The 27,960-nt window shown below is 39.5% G+C and overlaps 1 protein-coding gene and 1 non-coding gene across 2 annotated transcripts; both read left to right on the forward strand.

Annotated features, from left to right (window-relative positions):
* Window positions 1-27,893, forward strand: LOC142340396 (E3 ubiquitin-protein ligase listerin-like). Its single transcript, XM_075390977.1, has 3 exons — window positions 1-4,146; window positions 10,648-10,819; window positions 27,592-27,893. Exons 1-3 carry the CDS (start codon window positions 66-68, stop codon window positions 27,704-27,706), a joined length of 4,368 nt encoding a protein of 1,455 aa, XP_075247092.1. The 5' UTR covers window positions 1-65; the 3' UTR covers window positions 27,707-27,893.
* On the forward strand, window positions 4,223-4,304 carry Trnas-uga (transfer RNA serine (anticodon UGA)). The gene has a single exon. It is a non-coding gene; the product is annotated as a tRNA-Ser (tRNA).
* Window positions 27,894-27,960: the final 67 nt, after the last annotated feature.

Genomic DNA, 27,960 nt, shown 5'->3' on the forward strand with positions numbered 1-27,960 from the left:
GTGTCTCTACCAAATTGTCCACTTACTGATCGCATTTCAGGTAAAATTGAAGTGAACTAGATTCGATGTCTAGAAAAGATAGAGTTAAAGGTAATGCAAAGCCAGCCAAAAGTGAAGATGCAGCAGCTCTTTTGGAACGAAGCACGCAGGCTTTCGTGGGTTTTGACGTTCAGGACTCCTTCATTCTGATACCCGAGATCCAGACGCACCTTAAAAAATTGAGTAAAAAAGATCCGTGTACCAAAGTAAAAGGGTTAAGTGACCTCAGCGAAATTCTACCTAATCACGGAACGGAAACTTGGTTGAGCGTATTGCCTCAATGGTGTAGATTCTACCCGAAGCTTTGTTCAGATGAGGATACCTCCGTCCGACGGCAGACTCAAATCTTGCACCGACTCATAGTTTCAAACACGAAAAAGGATTTTGTTCCCTATATGAAAAGTGTAACTGCTCATTGGCTCATAAGCATGTTCGATCCCTATTTCCCGGCTGGAAGAGAAGCAAAAACCGCCTTTTTCTCTATTTTTCCTGACCAGAAGTGGAAAAATGCTCTTTTGTTTTGTAAAGAGGACTTGATTGCTCTTATTCTTGAAAATTTTTCTATAAATCCCACCAGTTTGGATTCGGATTCTGAAGCGGCGCTTCGAAAGTATAATCGATTGATAGGCCAATCTTTAGCACTGACTCTGTTCTTGTTGCAGTCACTACACGATGTTCGTCAAGCAGTTAAAAGCCAAGTGCTGCCTACTCTCTTGACGTCTCCTAATTTTGTTAAGTTAATTGAGTTGCAAGACTGTTTGATTCAGAAAAATTATCTCTTACTATTCGAAGAAATTTCTAGCAACGATATGATAGATGTATTTGAAACAGAGCCTGTCACTGGAATAAGTTTGAAACCTTTGGAGAACTTTTCGATCACTGAAACTGACGAATTAGTATCCCATCAAAGTTGGAAGCTAATTTCTAAGCTGGAAAGTACCAAAATGTATGCTCGGGCTCCTAAGCATGAGAAGCAATGGAAGGGGAAGCTTTTCTCAGCTTTAGGATCGATTCCTCCGCTAAACACTCAACTCATATCAGATTATTTGAAGCACAGTGTAAAGCTAAGAGACATGCAGACATCATGGGTTGACGAACTCGTTAAATCATTCTCTACCTGCTTGGACAATAGTGATTGTAGGATTGCTTATCTGAACGAAGTCCTGCGCTCAATTTTCGGCTGGATTGGATATAATTCGGACAATGATGAAGTTCTATTTCAATTTTTACGTGACAACCTTGAGAAAATAAAGGCTGACTCGAGCTCAGCGCTGCTTCAATCTGAGTTTGTTCTGTTAATAGTCGAGCGGTCCTCGAAAAATGAAAAATTACAAAACATAGTTGCCAAAGTTTTGCAATCTTGTTGTGGGGATATGTACACCAATGAAGGATGTGTACGATTGCTGTTGAGGTTTCTGAAACCTGAAGTGAAATCGAAGAAGGTCATAATTGTCCAAGGTGAAATTGAAGATAGAAGGAAGCAAATTGAGACGAGCATTTTTGATGCGATTTATTTGAAAAACTGTCAACATTTTGAATCTCTGCCGTTGACAACAGAACTACAGGTGGAACTTGCTATTTTGTTTTATGAAAGATTCTCGAAGGGAAGTTCAGATTTGAAAATGAACAAAATTCGATTGCAGTCTTTATTTGCGGCGGCCTGTCTTGATAAGAAAGAGCAGCTGCTCTCACAAGTAGCTGATCTCGCGATTCGTTCCAATTCAACTGTTGATGAGCTGAAAGATCTATGCGCTGCTGAACCACAAGTTTTATTTTCACTGATTGAAGCTGACTTGAAGTCTGAGTCAAAAATGTTCTTCACTAGCAGTGTCATGTTTGACCTTGTTTCGAATAACATTAGCGAGGCTGTTGTCAAAGTAATTGCCTCCAATTGTTTAGAACTTAGCGATGCTACAATTTTGAAGTACTCAGAGATTCTCCGAACTTCAGAGCATAAGCAGTCGTTCTGTAACATCGCACTGAGGAACTTAACAAAAGAAAGATCTTCGATTAGAAAACAATTATTTACAACTTGCCTTGAGAATTGTTACTCAATAAAAGACCTCAGTCATGCAAAAGATCTGTTTGATTCTATCGAAGCGTACATGTGTTGTGATGGTTTAGATTTTGAAGAAAAACTGAAATGGCCGTTCGAACAAATTAATGAAACGTATAATGATTTACGCTTTATAAATGAAGTTCTCAGAATGTTCAATGAAAATGCACAAGGTGATGATCGCGCAAAATTTTCCGACGTTTGCTTGAATTATTTTGATTCTGAAATCCACGCACTGTTCAGCGATTGCGCCAGTAGTATTTACGCCGCTCTCATATTTGACAATGTTTTGCCACCTTTCGAGAGTTGGAGCAATACAGAAGTTACAGACATTGATATCTCAGCTGCTCAAAATTTCATATCAACAATTCAAAAAGTCCACATAGCTCTAAGTGATGTTGATTTTGATCCTGAAAAACTGTTTGTTTGGATGAAATTCGCAGATGTTTTGGAAGCACAAGTGGTTCCATTTCGTACTTTCAAAAAGGAAGGCGCAATTTTAGAAATTGGCCAATTGTTTTCCTATTTACAAGAAGAGGGCTGTCTGAAACGCTTTGCTAAAGAGTTAACAAACGCAAAACACTCGTCCGAATTTGAATTGACCCATCTAACTAAATTGGTTAAAAATGAAACCGAAACTAAGTTATCAGTTGATCTCACCACTCGTAGTTTGATGAAAGTTCTGCATGTTAACACGCTTACAATTGACTCTAAATTCGAAGATTTTCTGCATGTTTTGAGCGAAGTGCTGAAAATCATATCTGAAGACGATGACAAGTTATGCGATGGCGCGAATTTGCAAACATTCTCAAACGACGTTTTCTTACTGAACAGGCAAATACTGTTCGCAATTGTGTCATTTTTCCAAAGTGACCATTTAAATGTAGAAACTTTGAGGAAACTATGGGATAACGTTTTATGCACAATGGTCTGTTACGGAAACAGTTTGCAGAAAACTGACTGCTTGAGTGAACAGCTAGGTTTTCTTTCATTCGCCCAGAAATTCCTCGAATCCTTTTGTTGTGCTGAGAAGTTGGTGAACAAATTTAATGACGATAATCTTAGCCAAGAATGGACTGACGTTTTCAGGCACGAAATTGCACAGAGTGCTTGTGCTGTGTGTATCAAATTGATGAAATCAGATTTACATGTTCAGTTTAATTCCATGAAGTTCTCAGAGATATCATGTTTGACCATGGTTACCGCTGGAACACTCAAGCAATGTCTAAGCACGTTTACCTCGAATGGCGTCTCTTTTCTGACCCCTGGGCTTTTATCTCCGAATTGTGTTACCCAATCTATGACGTGCTGCATGCTAGAAATAATGATGCACGATGCGGAGAGTGTTATGAGTGAATGGATAGAAATGATAATGAACGTTTCCGAACTGTCATCTGTCGACTCTGAATCGATTGTGTCTCTCAGTGACTTAGAAGGTTCCCAACACTTTGAAGTTACCGACAATGAAACTAACCAGGCTGTTACATCGTTTCTCATGGCAACCAAATTGGTCATGATTAACATTTCCAAACTCAAATCAGCTGACCTTTCTGAGTTTCTGGATTGTAATGAAGTGGTCAGAGATCTGAAGTTGGAGCATTTCCTTTCCTTTTTGTTCAAACTAATAAACCCTGACCGATCTCCTACCGTCAATTACATTGAGTCAAATTTCTACAGTAACCTAAAACCTAAAAGAACACAAGATTTTCTTTCGGACCTGGCAATTGACTGTTACATGACAGCTATTTTTAATCTTCCTCAAATTTGCCGATCTTGGTTTGAGCGACTAGATCGCCGAAAGCGTGAAGTTGTTGATGCGTTCACCTCAAAATTTATCTCGCCTTCTGTAATCAAAAAGGCGTTCAATGACGTCAATTCGGACAAAGATATGAATAGAGATGAACGATTGACAATAAAAATATTCCAGGGACAGAATACAATTCAAGCACAGTACTCAATTGAAGACTTTGCTATTGATGTTAAATTGAGCTTTGCAAAGAATTATCCACTTGGAAGGATTAACATAGAGGAAATCAAGAAAAAGAAAATCGGTGAGTATTGCGAATTGTACTGGAGTTAAATGCTGTTTTTGTTTCAGTTTTTTAAATGTTTTGTAGGAATGTTTCAGCTGCGATGGCCGAGTGGTTAAGGCGTTGGACTTGAAATCCAATGGGAGCTTCCCGCGTAGGTTCGAACCCTGCTCGCAGCGAGTAATGGTTTTTGTAACAATTGAATACACAGCGAGATGTGCAATTGATTCTAATGTGATATTTGTTGAACAATACATACTTGTTTTATTACAGTTAATAAATATTTGGTGGAAATATTAAAGCTAAGTGTTTGTGTGACATCAACTGAATTATCCGCAATGTTTTCTGCATTTATCACTGGGAGTTGCTGCGATGGGCGAGTGGTTAAGGCGTTGGACTTAAATCTAATGGGTACTTCCCGCGAAGGTTCGAACCCAGCTGGCAGCGAAGGAAAGTTTTACTAATTTCGAAAATCGTTGGGTTGTCTTGCTCCGTCCTCTCAAATGCTGCCCACAATACATCTTCCCAATCATTGAAATTTTCTTTATCCGCAGCGCTGCTATTCATTTATGTAAGTTTTTTCGAGCCTGATTTTTCGAGTAATTCGAGCAAGGTTCGGCCCAGTTGCATAAAGATAGGATATTAAAAAATGCGATGGATTGGAGCTTAAGTGCAATGTTTGTTGTAATTATGCTGGTCTTGTCGGTCTGCTTTTTTGCCTGACCATTTTTTTTAACCTTTTTTCGAGTATCTTTGTTCCAACTCTTGTAATGAAGGAAGCAACTCTACGCTAGCATGACTTTTTTCTACTTATTTTGACCTCCTGAAATATTGATTGGAGGAACACAAGAGTAGTATCATTCTATTCCCATATAGATAGTGGTGTATTACAGAAGTTTGACTTTATTTCAGTTTTATTTTTTTCAGGCTTTTGTATTTCAGAAGTAGTGACTGCATCGCGAAAGTAAATGCTCCTATTTGAAGTCTAAGAACTAGATACTTTTTGGTGCTATAATTTAAGAAAAACAGTTTATTAATCGCAGCAGTCGTAATAAGAGAGTTAAACAAAACTGCCTGGAGTGTAGTTATTTAGTTAAGTGAAATTAAATTGATTGATTCGCAGCACGACCAAGTAATGGTTGAGTTTTTCCTAAATCATTGTTTTGTAAATTTTTTAAAATCTGATAGATCTCCAGCTAACAGACCCATAAATCGTATAATGCTTGCTATCAGAAAAAAAAATTAACATAAAAGTTTTGCGGGTATGTCTTTTCTTTTCAAGACCCTTTAGTTCTTTAGCAAGTGAATTCTAATCCTTTGATGCTGTTTTTGTAATTGAACGTTCTAATATCTGATTATGACATTCGAATTGAAAAGTCTCAGGTTCAATATATGGGCAGTTCCTTTCATTTTGATTAAATATTCGACTGAGAATTGAGTATTTTGACTTGAGATTTCTAAATTGGTCCATCCTCTTTCTAGAGTAGAGTGCACGGATGGCCTAATTTAGTTGCTTTTAAAGCGATATAAGCAAGTTTCTTTCAATTGATTGAATTAAGAATAGTGAATAGTGTAAATGGCTCATAGCAAATGAGCTCAGAAGGGTTTTCAATAGAAACGTTATGCCATTACAAAGTGTATAAATAGGTATAATTCCGCATGCCTTTTGCCTCGTTTCACTTCGTCTGGGAAGCTGAGGTTTTTGTCAATATGTACAACTAAATACTTGACGCATTTCCGACTCTCTAATAATCTTTTTACCAACTTTAATTGATTCAGATACTTTGAAAATTCTATTGCGCCTGAATGTAATGAATTCAGTTTTTAATGGATTCAATTGTAGTTTTAGACTTGTGAAATATTTAGTCAACGATAGTACATTTTTTACAAAATGTTTTTTACTTAAATTGTATAGCAGAGGAAGCTAGGAGTAATGCCATCTGTATATTGTACCACCTCGCAGTTGTTATCAATTTGATCTCGCAGATCATTTAGATATTGATTAAATAATCGCAGAACCAGCACTGTCCTTCGGGGCACATCTGTTTCTAGAATAATTTCGAAGTAACATTATTGGTTAAAACTCTGTTTTCTCTCCGAGATGAGGCTTTAAATTAGTTTTTTTCGTTTCGCAGTCGACACCTAATCTTTCTTACTTTTTAACTAGGATGACATGGTCTATTGAGTTAAATGCTATCAAAATGTGAAAGCAAGTTTCTTATGATCTGCGGTATGCCATGTAAACTCATTAGTACAAGCGAGAGCGTCTGTCTTTACGTTTTTTCCTAAATCCGAATTGAGAGCGACTTAGTAGATTGCTTATATATAAGCATTCGCTCAATTAATCTTTGATTAAGATTTCAATAACATCTAAAATGCTAGGTCGTATTGATATAGGTCTATAGTTTTCTGGTTCCTCGGGGTTGTTCTTTTTGTAGAGTTTCATCCGCGGTGTTTAGAATCTCAGGAAAACAGAGTTATTTATGCATTCATTTAAAATGAAACTTGTGTATTTTTTTTTTACTACAAACGGTATCTCAAAAACGTTTTGAAAATTATCGATGTTTTTCTGCTGATTTTTTATTTATCAGGCTGTAACGTTTTCTGCTGTTGTTTGATGACATGACTAAAGACTGATAAAAAACTTGCAGTCTTTATTAGATGAGAACATTTTTTTTCAGTTCACAGAAATTTCTAAAAAAAATTTTTGAAACTAGTCACATTATTTTTGCAATTCTGTTTTTCAACCAAATTTGTGAACGGGCAAAGCATGTTCTGTCATTTCTTATGTACAAATTTTTAGTGGCGATGGTTTCTGCAGAACTCTAATAAAATTGCTTGCGAAAGATTTTAGCATTTCATTTTATTTTGGTATATGGACACCAGATGGTTTTGATCAGATCTTTAATGTATTTTTCTTGGATATAGGTACTTCGGTCTTACCTTTTTGTTTTAGTTTGGCCGGGTTTATTCTTTTTAGTATGGTACCGAGGGCAAAATCATCAGATAGAATTGGAGCGTCACCACTAGTGCATTATCAATGTGTAACCAAATTTTTCAAGGGGGCGGTTTTATTTTTGTTTGGACAGTAAGTGACATAGTTATTGTGTTGTGTTTTTTGTTTTCGGTAGCTAGTTTTATCGTCTGCCCATATGCTTCCAAAATGTGAACCTTTTAGACCCTTCCTTACTTTTGGAGAGAAGATTTTTGTTACAAGAAACGTTACACCTCCGCCCTCTTGTGAAATGCTTTCATCTGAAACTCATTTACTAGTCCTTCTTAAGATTATGAAAGTCATCGTGATCCTTTCTTTTGAGCTAAAGCTGAGAAGTAAAAATTATTGTTCCCTGGCGGTTTTCCAACAATTGATTTTAATGCCCGTATTTATTTACAGTGCTTCGACAGTTAATCTGGAAATTTGAAGACTTCTTGTTTGATTTCCATGCTGTTTGTAGCCTCTACCAACGACAATCTTGTTCTCAGATTCAGCTCTATGTGGCCACAGCTGATTAATTAAAATCAAGAGTGCGTACAGTATGTAGTAATTATTTTCATAAAGAGTAAGCAATTAATTGAAACCCTATTGTTCGAAGCCAAAGCTTATTTATTACTTATGCTGCTTGAATTGTGCCTGTATCTCTGTTCTTTCTGCTGCCGCGGTGAAGCTTGAGGACAGCATTAAGAGACAAAGAAAAGAATTTCTGGCAGAGATAAGAGACAACGAAAAAAAGTGTTTGAAAATAAAGATTGTTCCAATCCCTACATCAAAACTACTATTAAAATTATTCAAGTTATACCCATTGATGTGAGCGCAAAAGGCAATTGATTTTTGTTATAATTTTTAGAGTAGTTTGCTGCCCTTTGGAAAGGTTGGTAGCTGCTTTGTCTGGTCAATTGAGGTCTAATTGTTTCCATTGGTTGCTTTGGTAGGCTTTTTTCAGTGGCTATTGATTGAGATTTGTTGTTTTGAGCGATTCTACTATTGGTTGTTAGCAACAAATGTGAGAGTAGCCAGTTTTAATAAAGGAACACCATGCTGATGATTGAAGTGAACATTGAGATAGAACTGATGGTTATAGTTGTTAAGTAGTTATAATTGTTGAGTCACCAGTTGTTTCTGCAACGCTTTTAACACAATTGATGGCAAAATTTTGAATCGATCATCATTGTCATTGTTATGTTTCTGTAAAGAATTTAAGTTACTATCGCTTTGATATTTTGAGCGTATTGTGCAAGTCCTTTCAAAGGTGTTACTCAACGTAGTACAACTGTTTTTGGTCTAATTTTTCCAACGCATAAATTAAAGTTGTTAAAATTTTTCGAACTCTTCGAAATTTACCGGAGCGGATTTAGAACGATGTTTCAGTACATTGTTGGTTCCATCTTCCAAAAAAAGTTTGGTTCTTTTGCTCTTAATCCTTCAGTACTTGCATTTTTCTTTCGTTGCTGACCCCAGATATGCATGGACCCCAATCTCAGCAGGTATTTATGTATCTCGCTCAATTTGTCCAATTATGCTGCTGCCAATAATTTTATTAACAACTCTAATAACATTTTTAATAATTTTGTTAACATCTCGAATGAAAATTGCGAGCGCAACAATTTTTTCGATAAACATGTCCTTTTCTTGTATTTTTTTTGGAATACCAATATATTTTACATGTCTTGTTTATTTAGAGTTCTGTAGCAAGTTGCGGTTAGACATAATGAAAAAATGATTTCAAATATTTTAGACTGGTAACCGAACTGATTGAATTGAAATAAATTTGGTTAAGCTCTGATTTGAGAAGTAGACGACTTTCTATATGTGATAAACTGGCTTCAGTTATTTTTTTAAACACTGGTTCCCTTTTTCTTTTAACCTATTTATCCAAACCATCAACTTTCGAACTTTTCTGCTGATAGTTTGCTAATACTTCGCTAATTTTTCCGATGATTGGCAATTTCATACTTAGTCTAATGAGCCATATGACTTACTGTGACGTGGTCGGAGCTGGCTGTGCGAAAGCTTAGATTCGCGAACCACATTGGTGTCATATACTTCAGTGTGATTCAATAAACTCAATTACGCGTGCTATTGTGTGGCAAGCTTATCAGGAAACTAACAAGCAAAGTGTCTTCTTGTAAATTGCTTGAAACCTTCGTTATCTAAATTTAAAAATTGATCGACCGATCAATCATTTGCTGCAGCTTCTGATAGTTTCCGTATTTTGACTCTCTCACATCAGAGGTACTCGATTAAAATATTTTTTATCAAATATTTAGAGTGGTGTCTGAGGAAGAAACACATTCTTAGGGAAATTAGAAAAGAATTGGATGTTCAGATTTGGTTTCAGTTTGATGTTCACAGGTTGAGAAATTGTAATCCGAATGTTTTGAAAGGTAAAATTTATTCGTGGCTTAATATGACAACTCCTTTTGAAATGAAAAAATGGAGTGTTTGTGAATTCGCTCAATTTGCTTCACTTGAAAGTGTCTTGTTTGGTTGCTATCAAAGGAACTGATGTTTCATAATTTAAACCTTTTTGTAAACTTTTCACTTCGCACTTTCGTAGATTGTATTCGTTATCTGATGAATTTTCATTTGAGTTGCATAAAAGTAGCCTGTATCAGTTTTTTTGATTATCATGACTTTAGAACCACTATTATCAGAAGATTTTCAATCTTTCATTTGTTCCTGTAATTTTTGTGGCTGGTTTTTTTGTCATTTCATGCTATAATTAGGAAATATGGGTTTTCTAGGAAATCGAATTTTGGTTTATTGGCAGCATCAAAGCATTGCTATTGATTTTAATATGGCTTTGACAACGCTCAATTTTTTTCTCGGTCTGTCGAGCTTTTTTGCTGTTTGGTTAAATTTACTTTGTTGTTATTAAAAGCCGGTGGTAGTTTTTAAAGATGCATATTTTTGGTATTAAATGGATACTGGCGATGTCTACCTTGTGATAAGTTAAAAATGGGAGGTTGGAACTAGCTGTGCGAAAGGTTAGATTCGCGAACCACCTTGGTATGATATAATTCTGAGTGATTCGAGCTTTGAGCTGGTGAATGCAATTACGCGAGCTATTGTGCGGCGAGCTAATCAGGAAATGAACAAGCAAAAAAGTTTCATCTTGTAAATTGCTCGAAACCAGTATATAATTTTTTTAAAAAAAAGTATCGACTGAGCGATCAATCTTTTGCTGCAGCTTTTGATAGTTTCCCCATTTTTACTCGCACAGCAGAGGCACACGATTAACATAATTTTTATCAAATGTTTAGACTCTAGTTTCTGAAAAAGAAACGCTTTCTTAGTGAAGTTAGAAAACAAATGGATGTTCAGATTTGGCTGCAGTTTATCGTACACAGGTGGGCAAATTGTTATGGTAATATGTTGAAAGGTAGAATTTATTCACGTGATCTTGTAGCTTCAGACTTAACTTTTATAAGCCGTGGCCAGTTAAATGTTCTTCGTAACTTTTCTCAATCAGTATTTCTTTCCCATGCTTTGGTTATTTCATCACATGTTGTTTGGATATTTAGGTATCAAAGACGAGGAGTGGCAGCGTCTGCTGCTAGACCTTAAGATTTGTCTGGAACAAGAGAGTGCATCCCTTGTCAGTGGTATCGTGGGGTGGAAGTGCACCCTGGAGAAACTCTTCCGAGGTGTTGAAGAGTGCTGTGTGTGCATGGCTGTCCTCCATCCCTCAAACAGGTAAGTAGTTAGATGAATTACTTTGTGAAATTACTTGTGAATTATTGTAACGACCCACTTAGTGGCGTGAACTGCATGCTCAGCTGGTTTTTTTTTTCGTTCAGTCAATTTTTATCCATTGGTATCTTCGACATAGAAAGACAAGTGTTATTGTTATAAAGCTCATTGAGCGTAGACTCGGTAATTAAAAAAATATTTTGAATTTCCTATTTTTGGAGGAGTTATCGAGGTTTAAAATTTGTGCACATTAGGCTTATTTGGGTTGTTTCTGTTCAGTTGTTCTGTAATTCTTGCTAAAGTTATGATAGATTTTGTTTGAAATGCTTGTAAACAATAGTGTTATTGATTTTATCTTACGAGATACACGAAATTTTTGAACTGTTCGATCTGTATTTTTCATTACAATTACGGCTGAAATTTTGAAAATTCGTGTTTAATGAAGGGGCACCGAATATGCATTTTTAGCGCATTTTGTCCAAGTTTCACAAAAGTGCACATCTAAAAACTGCTGAAAACACCTTCGTAAAATTGATAGGGCTATTTTAATTCCGCTTCCTAGAGTGTTTTGAAAATAAAACTGCCGACTTTTGCTAAATCAAACCGATGTTTAACCAAAGTGCTCCTTTTTTATGATATAATCCATCAAAATGGATATTATTATTCCTTCAACTTACCTTAAAGTTTAAAGTCTTTGACAGTTCCTTTAAAGTAAAGGTTTCTGTTTTCAAAGCGGGATTTCCTTTCAGGTGCGCCAACTTGAATTCCTTATTCAAAGTTTTCTTTTCACTTCTCAAGTGCTTCTGCAGCTGTAACAATTGTTTTAATTGTGCGTAAATGCTGTTAAATTGCTCTCAAGCAAAGTTGGTGACAATTATGTTAGTCCTGTAGTCTTTTTTATTCAATTTTTTGCTTGACAAAGTTTTCTTGCGCCTTACTGATTTCTGAGCATGTGATTCACCCAAACTGTTTGCATGAGATAATCTCATGTCGTCAAGGGAGGATCCTAGTCATAAAAGTGTGACACCGGCGGTGACGCCTGTCGTTTGAGATTAGTTTGACTGTCGGTAGTCGGTTTTGTGTTTTTGACAAAATAGCTAATTTGAAGTTTTGCAGGTGCTTTTTCCTCACAACCTACACAGTTGTAGTAAATTCTTTGAGTTTTGACCGTATTATTTTATGTTTTTGCTGTCTTCACTTTTAGTGGCCTTATCGACAGGTTCCAGAAGCTTAATGAGGCGAAAACAAGTTTATTTTTTTTCTAGTTGATAGCTTTTAGTTTTAAGACTCTTTCTCGATTCACTCGCGTAAAATTTTAGCTTAGATTATTGCCAGTATTTGTTTTTTGTCTGATCAATCACCCCGAATAATGACATGTCCCATTGGTTTTCCAATGAATTAAAAACAAGTATAATAATTTTTTTTGATTTCCTAGATTCTGCATATTTGTTTTTCTTTGTGTTGTTCTTATTGTTCAATCTGAAAACTCATTGGTCCTTAAGGTTTTTAAATGTGCCAAGAAAAAAACCGTCCAATGGCTTCAGTTTGTTGTCTTTGGTTTATACTTTTTGAACTGCAGGTAGTCTAATTAAATTTTAGTAATTTTTGAATTTTAGCATCTGTTGTTCTTTCACAACAAGACACTATCCTATCACAGCTTTATTCGTAACAGTCTTGTTGTAACAGTTTTGTAATTTAGCTTAGTTTTCCTGTCCCTCAGTCTGTCTGTGATATTAGGGACATGTCGGCAAAGCCCTCTACGGGGCAGGACATGTCTGCAAAGCTCTCAACGAAGCAGGAACTGTTGCGTAAAAGTTCTTCTCTGGGCTTCATTTGGTACACATTTGAGCCGAAAATTAGAATGAACGATGTCGGAACATGATTTGTGAACGCAGATTACCGATACTCTTTGTTACTCTTTATGACAACTTAATGAGTGGAGAAGTTTAAATGCTATCAATTTATGTTAGTAACTGTAACTCGGGTTGTTTTTCAATAGTCACAAAGCGATACCTGCGGCTGTTATTGGCTGCTCTTAGTTGTTTTTACGATTCAAAAATTTTGAATTGTATTGGTGCACTGTCCTTTAAGGACTCGAAGAGTAATGGCGAAATATCTTTTTTTTGGTGTTAGCCGGAAAATGATACTCTTGAAAAAATTTGAGTGGTTTAACTGTTGATGAAAATTGATGAGTGAGGTGTTTCTTTTGCATAGCACCTATTTCCAGAGGGTGTAACTAAATTTTCTCGAACCTTTTTTTGGTAACGGAGGCTTTTGCTTTAAAAGTTAAATAGGATGTGGTTAAGTAAAAGTTAAGTAGAATATTCACGCTTTTTTCAAAGCGTATAAATGTTTAGATAATTCTCATGAAAGTTTAAGCTAATTTTCAGACTTTAATTTATTTTTTTAATGCGATTTGACTATGTTTGAGAGATTTTTGGCCCAGTGGTCCATTTGTTTTATTGGGGATTAACTAGACGTCTCTTGCTCATGCGCATTTTAAATTGCGAAATGATCGCTTTTGCTAGTGTTCATCTGTTTATATGATATTTTTTTCAAAGGCTGGGTTTTTGGAGAACCTGACACTTCGAATCGTTGTTGGAGATTCTGTTGGTTGTTAATTGCTCTTGAACGTAGTTCATAGCAATTATTGTAAACGTGTGCGTCTTTTTTTATGCAAAATTTTTGCTTGACAATTTCGACTTTTCGAGTGACTTTTAAGCCCTTGACTTTTTGCATTTTGCGTGATCTAAAATTCTCTCTCAATCACAATTTCAAGCAGCTGAACTCAATTGGCCGCAATTTAATACTAAAAGTCAAATGAAAAGTGCGCCGAAACTGGTGTCATTTTTTATCTTAAATCTTAATAGTGGTATATGTTAACCTCTGTGGTTATTTGAAGCCCACTATAGAACTTCTTAGTCCCATTTAGGCTCCCCCCTCCCGACTCCGACTGAAGCAGGCAGCAATTGATTAGAGCTCCCACTAGTCGTACAGGAGCAATTCTTTCGACGTTTAGTCGGTTATGTTTTTGTGCTCAGTTGGGACTTAGTGCAAAGAATTGTGTGCTTAGAGAGACAATTTTTGATCAGGTGTGGCTTTTTAAAGCGGTTTTTTTAGTTTTAACTGCAGTACGCTCCGAAGAAAATTTGACGTGCTGAATTTTGTATTTGAGGTTCGGTTGTAATTTTGGCCTTTTCTCTGCTCTTATGTCCTGCTGGACGGGTTTTAAACAGTTGTTGTAATCTTCATTTCCCTTTAGCTGCTGGTAAATTGTTGTTGTTGATTTAAGTTTTTTTAGTGATTTCGTTGATCTTTAGATTTGATTTTATTATTTTTGAGTTGCCTTTGTTAGAGAAAATGATGAACTTTGGCTGGGGTATAAGTTGATGGCTACTTCGAGACGGTTCCAGAATTTTCCGGCTATGTTTTATTAAGATTTGTTCACATATTTCTACTGTAGTTTATATTTTGAGGCAAAGAAGTGAGTAGTTTAAAGCGTGATAACGTCTCAAATGGATTTTAAAGTGATGTGAAAAATTAATGTTTGAGATCTTCGGTTTTTGGAAGCGAATTCTTCAGGTGCGATAATTGGACTTTTTTGCTGTGTTTGAGCTAGTAGTAATTTCAAAGGCCATGCACGAGTTCTATTATTGTACAGCTGTGTTTTTCGACTCTACAAGGGGTAGATAATTAATTATATGACTGTTTGTCTTAATAAAATGTCAGCAACCGTTTTTTGGTTTTGCTCGTCTGAGTAGTTCTTTTCGTTGTCGTGTTTTTAAATTTCGTTAAGAGTCTCATTTGCTTTTTATTGAGGCGTAATAGTTCTTATTTTGTAAAGTAGCAAGAGTTCTGATATTGCAGTTGTTTGAATTTAACAGTGTGGATGGGCAGGTGTTTGCTTGTGTGTATGGGAGGTGTATGGGTTCGTGTGTCTCTGTGTCGGTGTGTGTGATTGGGTGGATGGATAGGTGTGTTTGTGTTTGATTGTGTGCTTGTCTGTTTCTCTGTATGTGTGTTTGTGTATGATTCTGTGTTTGTGTGTCTATGTCTCTCTGTGTGATTGTATTTCTGTGTTCGTATGTGTGTGTGGTTGTGTAATTTCGTATGTATGCGTGCCTGTGTCTGTGATTTGTGTGGGTGTGTATCTTCGTGTGTCTGTGTGTGTGTGTGTTTTTGGATGTCCGTGTTCGTGCTTGTGTTGGAGCGTTGGATGGGTGTGTGTCTGAATGGATGGATGGAGTGATGGCTCGGTGGGTGAGTTTGGGTGTTCGCGCGTGCGTCCGTCCGTTTGTGTTTGAGTGTACGTGATTGTAGGAGGGATGGTATGGGTGCGTGTGTCCATTGTCGATGTGTTATTGGGTGGATAGACGGATAGGTGTTTGTTTGTGTGTACTTGTCTTTGTCTCAGTATGTGTTTTTGGGTGTAGATTTTGTGTGTGCGTGGGTGTGTTTTGTTGTATATTTTAGTGTGGGATTTTGTCTTTGGGTGCGTGCGTTTGTACGCGAGTGTACATGTGTGTATAAGTTTGTGTGTAATTCTCTGTATGTGGTTGGGTTTCAATACGTGTTTTGTGTGTGTGCGGTTGTCCGTGCGAGTGTGTGTGTGTTGGTGTGAGTTATTTTTGTTGTGTCGTGATTTTGTGCAAGTGTGTTGTTCTTGTTGTGTTCGTGAGTTCGTGCTGGTGTGTGTGTGTTTGTCTTTTGAGACTGCAGGTCCACGAAGCTGTCGCAGCTATGTTCCGCCCATCCCTGTAGGTATGTTTGTGTGCGAGTGTACATGTGTGTATGTGTTTGTGTGTATATCTCTGTATCTCTGTCTGTATTTGGTTGGGTGGTTGGGTTTTTGTACGTGTTTTGTGTGTGTGCGGTTGTCCGTGCAAGCGTGTGTTGGTGTGTGTTGTTCTTGTTGTGTCCTGAGTTCGTGCAAGTGTGTTGTTCTTGTTCTATTCGTGAGTTCGTGCTGGTGTTTGTGTTTGTCTTCTGAGACTGCAGGTCCACGAAGCTGTCCATCTATGTTCCGCCCATCCCAAAAAGTTTTAAATTAAGCCCGAGAGCAATGCATAGTTTCGTTGTTTTGATAACTCGGCCAGACCAAAAAATGTGCGGAAGGTGCTGTGGAGGTATCAATTTATCATTCGTTGTTGGGTGTTTGTGTGTGTGTGTGTGTGTGTGTGGATGCGTCTGCGTGTGTGTATGGGTGGGTGGACAGATGGATTGATGCATGGGTTGGTGTATGTGGGCTTGTGTGTTTTTGTGGGTTTGTGTACGTGTTTTGTATACGTGCGCGCGTGTGTCGAGTTTTTGTGCGTGTGGAGCGATAGTTTGTTGTGTTGTGTGCGTGAGTTGGTGCATGTGTGTGCGTGCGTGTGTCTTCGAGACTTCATATCTACGAAGCCGTTGCAAATTTTTGGATAAAGTTAAGCCCGAGCGCTTGTTTGGCTCGCCATTCGTTTACTTGGCGAGACCAGAAATTGTGCAGATGCATCAATTTATTGTTTTGTGATTGTTTGTGCGTGTGTGAGCGGTTGGGTGTGTTTCTGTGGTTGGTTGTTTGTATGTGTGCATACGCGCGTGTATGTATGTGTGTGTGTGTGGGGGGGGGCTGGGGTAGTTGTGTGAAGGTGGAGTGGATGTATGGATAGGTAGGTCAATGGGTTTGTTTGTGTGCTTGTTTCTGTAGGTTTGTGTGGATAGGGTGTTTCTTTTTTGAGTCTGCATGTCTTCAGGGCTGTTTAATAAGGAAACCAAAAATTGAGACGAAACGCAACAGTTTTTCGTGAATGTGTTTGTGTGTGATTGTGTGCGTGCGTGTGTGGTTTTGTGCGTCTTTCGAGACTTCATATCTACGAAGCCGTTGCAAATTTATTGGATAAAGTTAAGCCCGAGCGCTTGTTTGATTCGCCATTCGTTTGCTTGGCGAGACCAGGAATGTGCAGAGGCATCAATTCAAATCAAATCAAATCAATTCAATCAAATCATGCGCATGTAGGTGAATATAAGTTCTTGTGTACGTATGTGTGTGTTTGTGTATGGGGGGTTGGGTGGGTTGGCTGTGTGGAGGAGGAGTGGATGTATGGATGGGTAGGTCAATGGGTTTGTTTGTGTAGTTGTTTTTGCAGGTTCTTGTGGATGGGGATGTTTCTTTTTGAGTCTGCATATCTTCAGGGCTGTTTAATAAGAAAACCAAAAATTGAGTCGAAATGCATCAGTTTTTTTGTGATTGTATGTTTGTGTGTGATTCTGTGCGTGCGTGTGTATGTGATGGTGTGCGTACGTCTGTGTATGTGATGTGTGTGTTGAGACTGCGGACTTCGAAGCTGTCGCAGCTGTTCTCTGGCAATCTGCCAGCTTTGGCCTTCTGCGGTCTTTGTCGAGACCAGGCAGGATAAAACAATTGTGACGAAAGTTTTCTGTAGGTATGTTTGCGTGCGAGTGTACATGTGTGTATGTGTTTGTGTGTATATCTCTGTATCTCTGTCTGTATTTGGTTGGGTGGTTGGGTTTTTGTACGTGTTTTGAGTGTGTGCGGTTGTCCGTGCAAGTGTGTGTTGGTGTGTGTTGCTCTTGTTGTGTCATGAGTTCGTGCAAGTGTGTTGTTCTTGTTCTATTCGTGAGTTCGTGCTGGTGTGTGTGTGTCTTTTGAGACTGCAGGATCACGAAGCTGTCGCAGCTATGTTCCGCCCATCCCAAACAGGATAAATTTAAGCCCGAGAGCAATGCCTAGTTTAGTTGTTTTGGTAACTCGGTCAGACCAAGGTTGTTGCGGAAGGAGATGTGGAGGTACCAATTTATTTTTAGTGGTTGGGTGTTTGTGTGTGTATGTGGATGCGTCTGCGTGTGTGGGTGGGTGGGTGGATAGACGGATTGATGTGTGGGTGGGTGTATGTGAACTTGTGTGTTTTTGTGGGTTGGTGTACGTGTTTTGTAAACGTCCGCGCGTGTGTCGAGTGTTTGTGCGTGTGGAGCGATAGTTTGGTGTGTTGTGTGCGTGAGTTGGTGTGTGTGTGTGTGCCTTTGTCTTTTGAGACTTCATATCTACAAAGCCGTTGCAAATTGTTCGGATAAAGTTAAGCCCGAGCGCTTGTTTGGTTGGCCATTCGTTTACTTGACGAGACCAGAAATTGTGCAGAGGCATCAGTTTATTGTTTTGTGATAGTTTGTGCGTGTGTGAGCGGTTGGTTATGTTTCTGCGGTTGGTTGTTTGTATGTGTGCGTACGCGCGCTCGTGTGTGTGTGTGCGCGTGCATGCGTGGGTAGAGGAATATAAATGCTTGTGTATGTATGTGTGTATCTGTATGGGGAGTTTTGGTGTGTGGTTGTGTGGAGGAGTGGATGTATGGATGGTTAGGTCAATGGGTTTGTTTGTGTGCTTTTTTTTGCAGGTTTGTGGATGGGGGTGTTTCTTTTTTGAGTCTGCATACCTTCAGGGCTGTTCAATAAGGAAACCAAGAATTGAGACGAAATGCATCAGTTTTTCGTGAATGTGTGTGTGTGATTGTGTGCGTGCGTGGGTGTGTCTTTCGAGACTTCATATCTACGAAGCCGTTGCAAATTTTTTGGATAAAGATAAGCCCGAGCGCTTGTTTGATTCGCCATTCGTTTGCTTGGCGAGACCAGGAATGTGCAGAGGCATCAGTTTATTGTTTTGTGATTGTTTGTGCGTGTGTGAGCGGTTGGTTGTGTTTCTGCGGTTGGTTGTTTGTATGTGTGCGTACGCGCGCTCGTGTGTGTGTGTGTGCGTGCATGCGTGGGTAGAGGAATATAAATGCTTGTGTATGTATGTGTGTATCTGTATGGGGAGTTTTGGTGTGTGGTTGTGTGGATGAGTGGATGAATGGATGGTTAGGTCAATGGGTTTGTTTGTGTGCTTTTTTGCAGGTTTGTGGATGGGGGTGTTTCTTTTTTGAGTCTGCATACCTTCAGGGCTGTCCAATAAGGAAACCAAGAATTGAGACGAAATGCATCAGTTTTTCGTGAATGTGTGTGTGATTGTGTGCGTGCGTGGGTGTGTCTTTCGGGACTTCATATCTACGAAGCCGTTGCAAATTTTTTGGATAAAGTTGAACCCGAGCGCCTGTTTGGTTCGTTTATTCGTTTACTTGGCGAAACCAGAAGTTGTGCAGAGGCATCAATTTATTGTTTTGTGATTGTTTGTGCGTGTGTGAGCGCTTGGGTGTGTTTCTGTGGTTGGTTGTCTGTATGTGTGCGTGCGTGTGTGTAGGTGTGGATGGATGGATTGATGTGTTATGGGTTTTGTGTGAGTGTGTTTGTGTGCTTACGTCTGTGTATGTGGTGTTTTGAGACTGCGGAATTCGAAAGTGTCGCAGCTGTTTTCTGACCATCTGCCAGCTTTGGTCTTCCGCGTTCCTTGTCGAGACCAGGCAGGATAAAACAATTGTGACAAAAGTTTTTTGTAGGTATGTGTTTATCGTGTTTTTCTGTGTGTGTGCATGTGGGTGTGTCTGTGTTTGTGTTGGAGGGTGGTGTTAATGAATGTGTGGATGGGTAAGTAATTGGGTTTGTGTGTGTGCGTGTGCCTTTGTTCGCGCGTATGTGTAGGAATTATGGGTGCGTGTATCTCAGTGTGTTTGTGCATTGTTGGATGGGTGTGTGTGTGTCTGTGGTCTGTGTCTTTGTGTTTGATTTTGTGTTTGTGTGTCTACAGGGGTGTTGTATTGGTGTGTTTATGGATTAATGGGTGGGGGGTTTGTGTGTGTGTGTGTGTGTGTGTGTGTGTGTGTGTTGTGGGGCGTCTCTGTCTATCTCTGTGTGTGTCGGTGTGTGTGGATGAGTGTTTGTGCGGATTGTCATGTCTTTGCGTGTTTGTTTGTGTGTGCTTGTGTGTGTGCTTGTGTGTGTGTGTGTGTGTGTGTGTGTGTGGGGTGTATTGGTGGGTGTCTCTCTCTCTCTCTCTTTTTGTCGATTTGTATGTATGTGGGTGGGTGGAAGGATAGGTGTGGGCTTGTGCGTGTTTGTTTTTGTGTGTGGGGTATATGGGTGCGTGTCTCGCTCTCTGTTTCGGTGTGTCTGTGGGTGAGTGGATGGTTTTGGGTGTGTGTGTTTGTGTGTGTGTGTGAGAGAGAGAGAGAGCGTGTGTGTGTGGGTAGGAGAGGCGTGTCGAGTGTGTGGATGGGTAGGTGTTTGGGTTTGTGTTTCTGCGTTTGTGTGGGGTTTATCGGTGCGTGTATCTGTGTTTTGGTTTGTGTGTATGTGGGGATGTTTGGATGGATGTGTATTTGTGTGTGTGTTTGTGTCTGTGTCTCTGTGTGTGTTTTTGTGTTTGTGTGTCTACGGGGGTGTTGTATGGGTGTTTATGGATTGATGGTTGGGTAGGTTGTTTGTGCGTGGTACTGGGAGAGGGTGTGTCGTTGCCTTTGTATGTGCGAGTGTGCGGGGTGTTGTTTGTATGGGTGGGTGGGTTTGTGTGTGTGCTTGTGCTTGTGCGAGTGTGTGCTTTCATTTGCGTGTGTGTGTGTGTGTGTGTGTGTGTGTGTGTTTGTGGAGGGGGGTGCGTCTCTCTCTCTCTATATGTCTCCGTGTGTGTCGGTGTGTGTATGAGTGTTTTCGGATGTATGAGTACGGATTGTCGTGTGTTTGCGTGCCTGTGTTTGCGCGTGTTTCTGTTTGTGTATGTGTGTGTTTGTGTATGTGTTGTTTGGTGGGTTGTATGGGTGCATGTCTTCCTGTGTCGTTGTGTTTTTCTCTCTCTCTCTCTCTGTTTGTAGGTGGGTGTATGGATGCTGTGTGTTTGTGTATCTATGTGTGGGGTGTATGGGTGAGTGTCTGTCTCAGTCTCTATCTTTCTGTTTGTCGGTTTCTATGTATGTGGGTTGGTGGATGGATAAGTGCGTGCTTGTGCGTGTGTGTATGTGTGTTTGTATGTGGGGTGTATGGGTGCGTGTCTTTCTCTGTGTCGGTGTGTCTGGGTGAGTTGATGGTTTTGTGTGTGCGTGTGTGTTAGGGAGGGGGGGTGTTAATGAGTGTGTGGATGGGTAGGTAGTTGGGTTTGTGCGTTTGCGTTTGTCTGCGAGTTTATGCGTGCGTGTATCTCTGTGTGTTTTGGTATGTGTGGATCGTTGTGTGTGTGTGTGTCTGTCTTTGAGTGTGTTTTTGTGTTTGTGTGTCTACGGGGCTGTCGTATAGGTGTTTATGGATTGTTGGGTGGGTTGATTTGTGTATGTGTTAGGGGGGAGGGTGTGTCGGGGTGTGTCTATGTGCGAGTGTATGGGGGTGTTGTATGGATAGGTGGTGGGTTTGTGTGTGTTTGTGCGTGTGCCGTTGTGTGCGCGTTTGTGTGGGGTTTATTGGTGCGTGTATCTCTTCGTGTTTGTGTGGATTGTTGGATGGGTGTGTGCGTGTCTGTCTTTGTGTTTGATTTTGTGTGTGTCTACGGGGGTGTTGTATTGGTGTGTTTATGGATTATTGGGAGGATGGGTTTGTGTGTGTGTGTTGTGGGATCTCAGTGTGTGTCGATGTGTGTGGGTGAGTGTTTGTACGGATTGTCGTGTCTTTGCGTGTTTCTCTATGTGTGGGTGTGTGTTTGCGTGTGTGTGGGGTGTATTGGTGGGTCTCTCTCTCACTGTGTCGATTTGTGTGTATGTGGATGAGTGGAAGGGTAGGTGCGGGCTTGTGCGTGTTTGTTTGTGTGTGGGGTCTATGGGTGCGTGTCTCGCTCTCTGTTTCGGTGTGTCTGTGGGTGAGTGGATGGTTTTGGGTGTGTGTTTGTTTGTGTGTGTGAGAGAGAGTGTGTGTGTTTGTGTAGGAGGGGGGTGTTGAGTGTGTGGATGGATAAGTAGTTGGGTTTGTGCGTTTGTGTGCGTATGTCTGGGGTTAATGGGTACGTGTATCTGTGTGTTTTGGTTTGTGTGTATGTGTGGATGTTTGGATGGATGTGTATTTTTGTGTGTCTTTGTGTCTGTGACTTTGTGTGTGTTTATGTGTCTACGGGGGTGTTGTATCGGTGTTTATGGATTGATGGGTGGGTTGGTTTGTGTGTGGTACGGAGAGAGGTTGTATCGGTGCCTGTGTATGTGCGTGTGCGGGGTGTTGTTTGTATGGGTGGGTGGGTTTGTGGGTGTGTGCTTAAGCGTGTGCGAGTGTGTGTGCTTTCGTTTGTGTATGTGTGTGTGTGGGGGTGTCTCTCTCTCTCTAACTCTCTCCGTGCGTTTCGGTGTGTGTATGAGTACTTTTACGAATTGTCGTGTGTCTGCGTGCCTGTGTTTGCGCGTGTTTCTAATTGTGTGTGTTTGTGTATGTGTGTTGTTTGGAGGGTTGTCTGGGTGCATGTCTTTCTGTGTCGTGTTTCGCTCTCTCTGTGTGTGGGTGGGTGTATGGATGCTGTGTGTTTGTGTATTTATGTGTGGGGTTTATGGGTGAGTGTCTCTCTTTGTCGGTGATTCTGTGGATAAGTGGATTGTTTTGTGTGTATTTGTGTGCGTGTGAGAGAGAGTGTGTGTGTGTGTTTGTGTAGGAGGGGGTGTTGAGTGTGCGATTGGGTAAGTAGTTGGGTTTGTGTGTTTGTGCGTTTGTGTGCGTATGTGTGGGGTTAATGGGTGCGTATCTGTGTGTTTTGGTTTGTGTGCATGTGTGGATGTTTGGATGGATGTGTATTTTTGTGTGTGTTTGTGTCTGTGACTTTGTGTATGTTTTTGTTTGTGTGTCTACGGGTGTGTTGTATCGGTGTTTATGGATTGATGGGTGGGTTGGTTTGTGTGTGGTACGGGGAGAGGGTGTATCGGTGCCTGTGTTTGTGCGTGTGCGGGGTGTTGTTTGTATGGGTGGGTGGGTTTGTGTGTGTGTGTGTGCTTGTGCGTGTGCGATTGTATGTGCTTTCGTTTGTGTATGTATGTGTGGGGTGCGTCTATCTGTATGTGTAGGGTGCGTCTATCTCTATCTCTCTCCATTTGTGTCGGTGTGTGTATGAGTGTTTTTTTACGGATTGTGTGTCTGCGTGCCTGTTTTTGCACGTGTTTCTGTTTGTGTGTGTGTTTGTGTATGTCTGTTGTTTGGAGGGTTGTATGGGTGCATGTCTTTCTGTGTCGTTGTATTTTGCTCTCTCTGTGTGTGGGTGGGTGTATGGATGCTGTGTGTTTGTGTATTTATGTGTGGGGTGTATGGGTGAGTGTCTGTCTCAGTCTCTATCTCCTTCTTTGTCGGTTTCTATGTATGTGGGTGGGTGGATGGATAGGTGCCTGCGTGTGCGTGTATGTGATTGTGTGTGGGGTGTATGGTTGCGTGTCTCTCTGTGTCGGTGAGTCTGTGGGTGAGTGGATTGTTTTGTGTGTATTTGTGTGCGTGTGTGTTTTTTGTTTGTGTATTGGTTTGTTTGGAGGGTTGTACGTGTGCGTGTCTCTCTGTGTCGTTCTGTTTGTGTGTGTATATGTGAGTGCGTCGATGGATGCTGTGAGTGTGTGTTTGTGTATCTGTGTGGGTTGTATGGGTGCGTGTTGCTCTCCCTCTCCCTCTCTCTCTCTGTCGGTTTGTATGTTTGTGGGTTGGTGGATGGATAAGTGCGTGCTTGTGCGTGTCTGTGTGTTTGTATGTGGGGTGTTTGGGTACGTGTTTTTCTCTGTGTCGGTGTGTCTCTGGGTGAGTGGATGGTTTTGTGTGTGCGTGAGTGTTAGAGGGGAGTGTTAATGAGTGTGTGGATTTTTAAGTAGTTGAGTTTGTGTTTTTGTGCGTTTGCGTTTGTGTGAGAGTTTGTGGGTGCGTATCTCTGTGTGTTTTGGTATGTGTGGATGGGTGTGTGTGTGTTTGTGTCTGTCTGTCTTTAAGTGTGTTTTTGTGTTTGTGTGTGTCTACGGGACTGTTGTATAGGTGTTTATGGGTTGTTGGGTGTGTTGATTTGTGTATGTGTTAGGGGGGAGGGTTTTTCGGGTTGTGTGTATGTGCGAGTGTATGGGGGTGTTGTATAGATGGGTGGTGGGTTTGTGTGTGTCTGTGTTTTTGCGTGTGCGAATGTACGTGCTTGCGTTTGTGTGTGTGTGTGAGGTGCGTCTCTTTTCTCTCTCTGTGTGTGTGTGTGTGTGTGTGTGTGTGTGAGTGTTTGTGTATGTGTGTTAGTTTGGAGGGTTGTTTGGGTGCATGTGTCTCTTTCTGTGTCCTTGTGTCTGTGTGTGTAGATGGATGCTGTGTGTGTGTTTCTGTATCTGTGTGTGGGTGCGTCTCTCTCATTCTCTCTGTTTCTCGGTTTGTATGTATGTGGGTGGGTGGTTGTATAGGTGCGTGCTTGTGCGTGTTTGTATGTTTTTGTGTGTGGGGTTTATGGGTGCGTGTTTCTGGGTGAATGGATGGTTTTGTGTGTGTTTGTGTGGGTGCGCGAATGTGTGTGCGTGCGCGTTTGCGTGTCTGTATCTCTGTGTAATTGTGTGTGGGCGCGCGCGGTTCTGTGTGTGTGGTTTGTTTTTGTTTGTGGGTTTTGTGTGTGTGTGGGGGGGGGGGGGGTTGTGTGAATGTGTTGATGGATGGTTCGATGGGTTTTTGTTTGTGTGCGAGTGTACGTGCGTGTGTTTGTATGGGTGCGTGTCTCTCTGTGCGTGGGTGTGTTGGTGGGTGGATGGATGGGTGTGTGTTTGTGTGCGGGTCTGTATCTGTGTTAGTGGCTGTGTGTGCGTTTTTGAGTGTTTTTGTGTTTGTGTGTGTAATGTGCGTGTGTGTCTCGGTGTTTGTTAGTGGATGGATAGCTGTGTGTGTTTGTTTGTTTGTTCAGTTGTTTTTTGTTTGTTTGTTTGTTGGTTTGTGTGTCTTTGTCTCTGTGTATGTGATTTCACGTTTGTGCTTATGTGTTTGCGTGTGTGGTTGTCTTTTTTAAGGCTAATTTTTTTACTACTCTTTTCAATTATATAAATTGAAAGATTGAACAATCAGACATATTTGGTTAGTTTCAGGACTTGAATTTGTGCTCTTATGTCTAAAAAATTGCAAGACTGTCGAATTCTTGTTGGAAAATTTTTTCTCCAATGAGGAGCAGTGTGTACAGCAACGAGAAATGCCAAAAACGTGAACAAAAAGATTAAAAGCTTGTTTCAAAGACAAAGGTTTGGCGCTCGATAAGGAATACAATAGTCTTAGTAGGGTTTTTAGCTAGAAAGATATGCGTAGACGACCATTGTTGTTATATATTTAGTCATAGACAAGCCTTGAAAACAGAAAATTTTTTTTCTTTTTGTTCGGTTTTTGGTCATTGCAGAGAACGAAACTTTGTTTTGTTCTCTTTAATATGACCAATTTAAAAAATGGAGGATTGTCCTCGTCACCGTACACAGGACCACGATGGAAACAATTTCTTTTTTAAAATTCTCAAAATTTTGAAAAATTATTGCTCTTTATTAATCGCAATTTTAAACAAGGATTTGAATTTGCGTTCTGGATTCTTCCAGCTATTCTAGATTTTAACAGTTTGTTTCTAAGCAAGGTTGATCAATTTCAGCGGTTGCCAGACATAACCCCAAGCGAGCCTCGCTTTCGAACTAAACTAAAAATTTGTTGTGGAAACTCTAAGGAAAGTGGAAAAATTGAGTGAACGAATTTTTTTTATTAAAATTGAAATTTTTACCAAGGTGTGATCATCGTCAATGCAAAATTGATGCTCTGTGAGTTTAAGCTCGTTAATTAAATTCTTTTTTTCCAACATTTTTTCGAATTGGGGAATATGTATGGCAGGCCGGCTTTTTTTAGTAAAATTTTTACGTTTTGTTCAGGCATCGTGGAGAAAAAAGGAACCTTTACTTTAGAGAATCCGTTTTGTAGCTCATTTTGTAAGAAAACTACGAATTTTATTGATAGTTGAACAAAGGGAGCTGTTTAAAATACAGAAAAAGAGAAAAATTTGTGGAGGAAGGGGCAGGGTGGGGCTAAGGAGGCGTTTGACTATATTGAAAAATTTGCCAGAAAAAGTGTCTTTGAATTAAACAAATCTAAGCATATTTGATTAGTCAAATTTGATTATAATAAAACAAAGAGTAAAATTCATTATAAAAAGATATAAAAAGTATCCGAAAGGCAAAAAATTGAAAAAAGAAACGCTCTTCCTCTTCTCATTACCCCTTTTTAGGGTTTCACTTTTTAGATTACAATAGATTTATCGCTTCATATGGAAAAATTTTATGGAACATGAGTCGAAAAGTTAAACAAACGATAAGATTTTATGAAAAAATAAATTTGATTTTTTGTTTGAAGTTTTAAGTGAATTTTCAATTCTATTTTTGCCTTCTGATTTTTTCTTCTAGTTTCTTCTGGCAGAAGCCGCATCTAATTAAACAACTGGGATACACCCTATGTACAAGAATACTACAGTAAACAATTTTTCTGGAGATAAAGGGAAAACAAAAATCAAAATTGTCGTTAGCCACTTCGCGGGTTCCTCTTGCTTCTGGAGGAATCCATTTTGCACGCAAATTATTGTCTCTTTATCAAAGAGTATTTGATTTAATGGCGAACTTGTAACTTTTAACTGAAAAAAAAGATCAAATAATTTGTTTAATTAATCTAATTTTATAAAAATTTTGAGGTGGACCTCCGCTAATTACCATTCCACCCCTCCGTATTTCTTTTGGAAATTGTTTTGATTAGAATTTCAGATAACTGAACAAATATGGGATATTTGAGACGAGAACGACAGAAACATAATGGGTTGAGAAAGAGTTAAAACGTTTTAATTTTTAATCCTATATTCTGTTGAATGTTCCCGATGCATCTGATGGCACTAGAAATTAATGTTTCTCGAGGGCTATCACTCTTTTCATTCAACAGAAAGTGTGTAAAGACGTGTTATATTAGGGTTATATTTTCGCTGAAAATAAAAAGTTAGATACTCAAATCGGGAAAAAGATTTGATCATAATTCATTAATAGCCGCAATGCGATAGCTGGGGCTCTCATTGGCCCTCGTGGTTTTTTTTATATTTGGTTGTTAAGATGTTCGGTAGACCTTATGACGTCACACTCCAAATCTGCTTTTTTTTATTCGTTCATGCAATTTCTTTCATGCAATTGCGTCATTTACCACTCTTAGTGGAGTGTTTTTTGTTCATTCGCGTGAGTAAGTTTTTGGTCATACGTGACTTAGCTCACTCTTAAAAATGACTTCGTTACTCTGAAAATGAATAAATGACTTTCCTTTAATTTAATTCAAGGACATAAAAAGTCAAGTGAGTGCGTGGCACTCTAACTGAAGTGTATTTAAAGGCAGCTATACAAATCAGCAGTAACGATTCAGCAATACGTTAAACATGTTCTACGATCTACGAAGCAATTTCTGCTATTTTCTGGCAGCCTGCCAGCTATGTTTGTAATTTTTGGCATATATGTCATCAGTGGGGCATAATTTTAATGCGATAAAATTTTATACTACAGTGTCTCGCAAGAGCCGTACTGTTCTATGTTGTAATTGGTTGATTGATTTTGTCACTTGTATAAAATGCAGATTGGTTTCTTTTTGATTCTTTTGGAATTTATTAGTTGCTCTCAAAAGATGTTTGTAGCAATTATGTTACTCCTACGGCAACAGTGTTACTATATCAATAGTGGCGACATAAGAGTGTGATGAACTCGTAGTCTAATCACGACAGCAGTGTGATAATTTTATGCAATTGTTGTAATCGCAACGCGAGTTGATAGAAAACTACCACACGGTTGTTATAGCCCTCTCGAAATTATTCAACTAATTGGGTTCGCCTCGGAGTTTAGCTTCTCGATGGCTATAACAACCGTGTGGTAATATTTGTTGACTGCTTATTGTCATTCTGCTAATATTTGAGTTGCTGTTTTCAGATCTCTGCCTACGAAACCGTGTAAAGTGTGCAAGAAGAAGTTCCATGCCGTGTGTCTCTATACGTGGTTCGAGAAGGGAACTGCCAACTGTCCCTACTGCAGAAGTGTCTTCTGACAGCATCATTACCACTCACACCTATGCTCTCCAACTTTTTATTGAAGAATTAGTTGCTATTTCAGTCGATATATCTTACTGCTGGCTACCTTCTGTTCGGTAGTTAGCCTTGAATTGATTGAATTTAAATTAATGTAACTATTAATAATAACTACAGAAGAATTATTAATTAACAAATTGTACAGCAGATAGTTTTTCAATCTATCGTGTCAAGTTTTAGTTGTTCGCAAACAACCTTTGTTTCGAGTGAAGTA

The sequence above is a fragment of the Convolutriloba macropyga genome, chromosome 1 (genome assembly GCF_964194025.1).
Source record: "Convolutriloba macropyga chromosome 1, txConMacr16.3, whole genome shotgun sequence".
Lineage (NCBI taxonomy): Eukaryota > Metazoa > Xenacoelomorpha > Acoela > Convolutidae > Convolutriloba > Convolutriloba macropyga.

Bases quoted from the DNA above. Each gene is read 5' to 3' on its own strand.
- LOC142340396 (XM_075390977.1), top strand. From the start codon at position 66: ATGTCTAGAAAAGATAGAGTTAAAGGTAATGCAAAGCCAGCCAAAAGT. The intron at 4,147-10,647 runs GTGAGTATTGCG...TTGGATATTTAG, and splicing joins AATCAAGAAAAAGAAAATCG to GTATCAAAGACGAGGAGTGG. The intron at 10,820-27,591 runs GTAAGTAGTTAG...TGCTGTTTTCAG, and splicing joins GTCCTCCATCCCTCAAACAG to ATCTCTGCCTACGAAACCGT.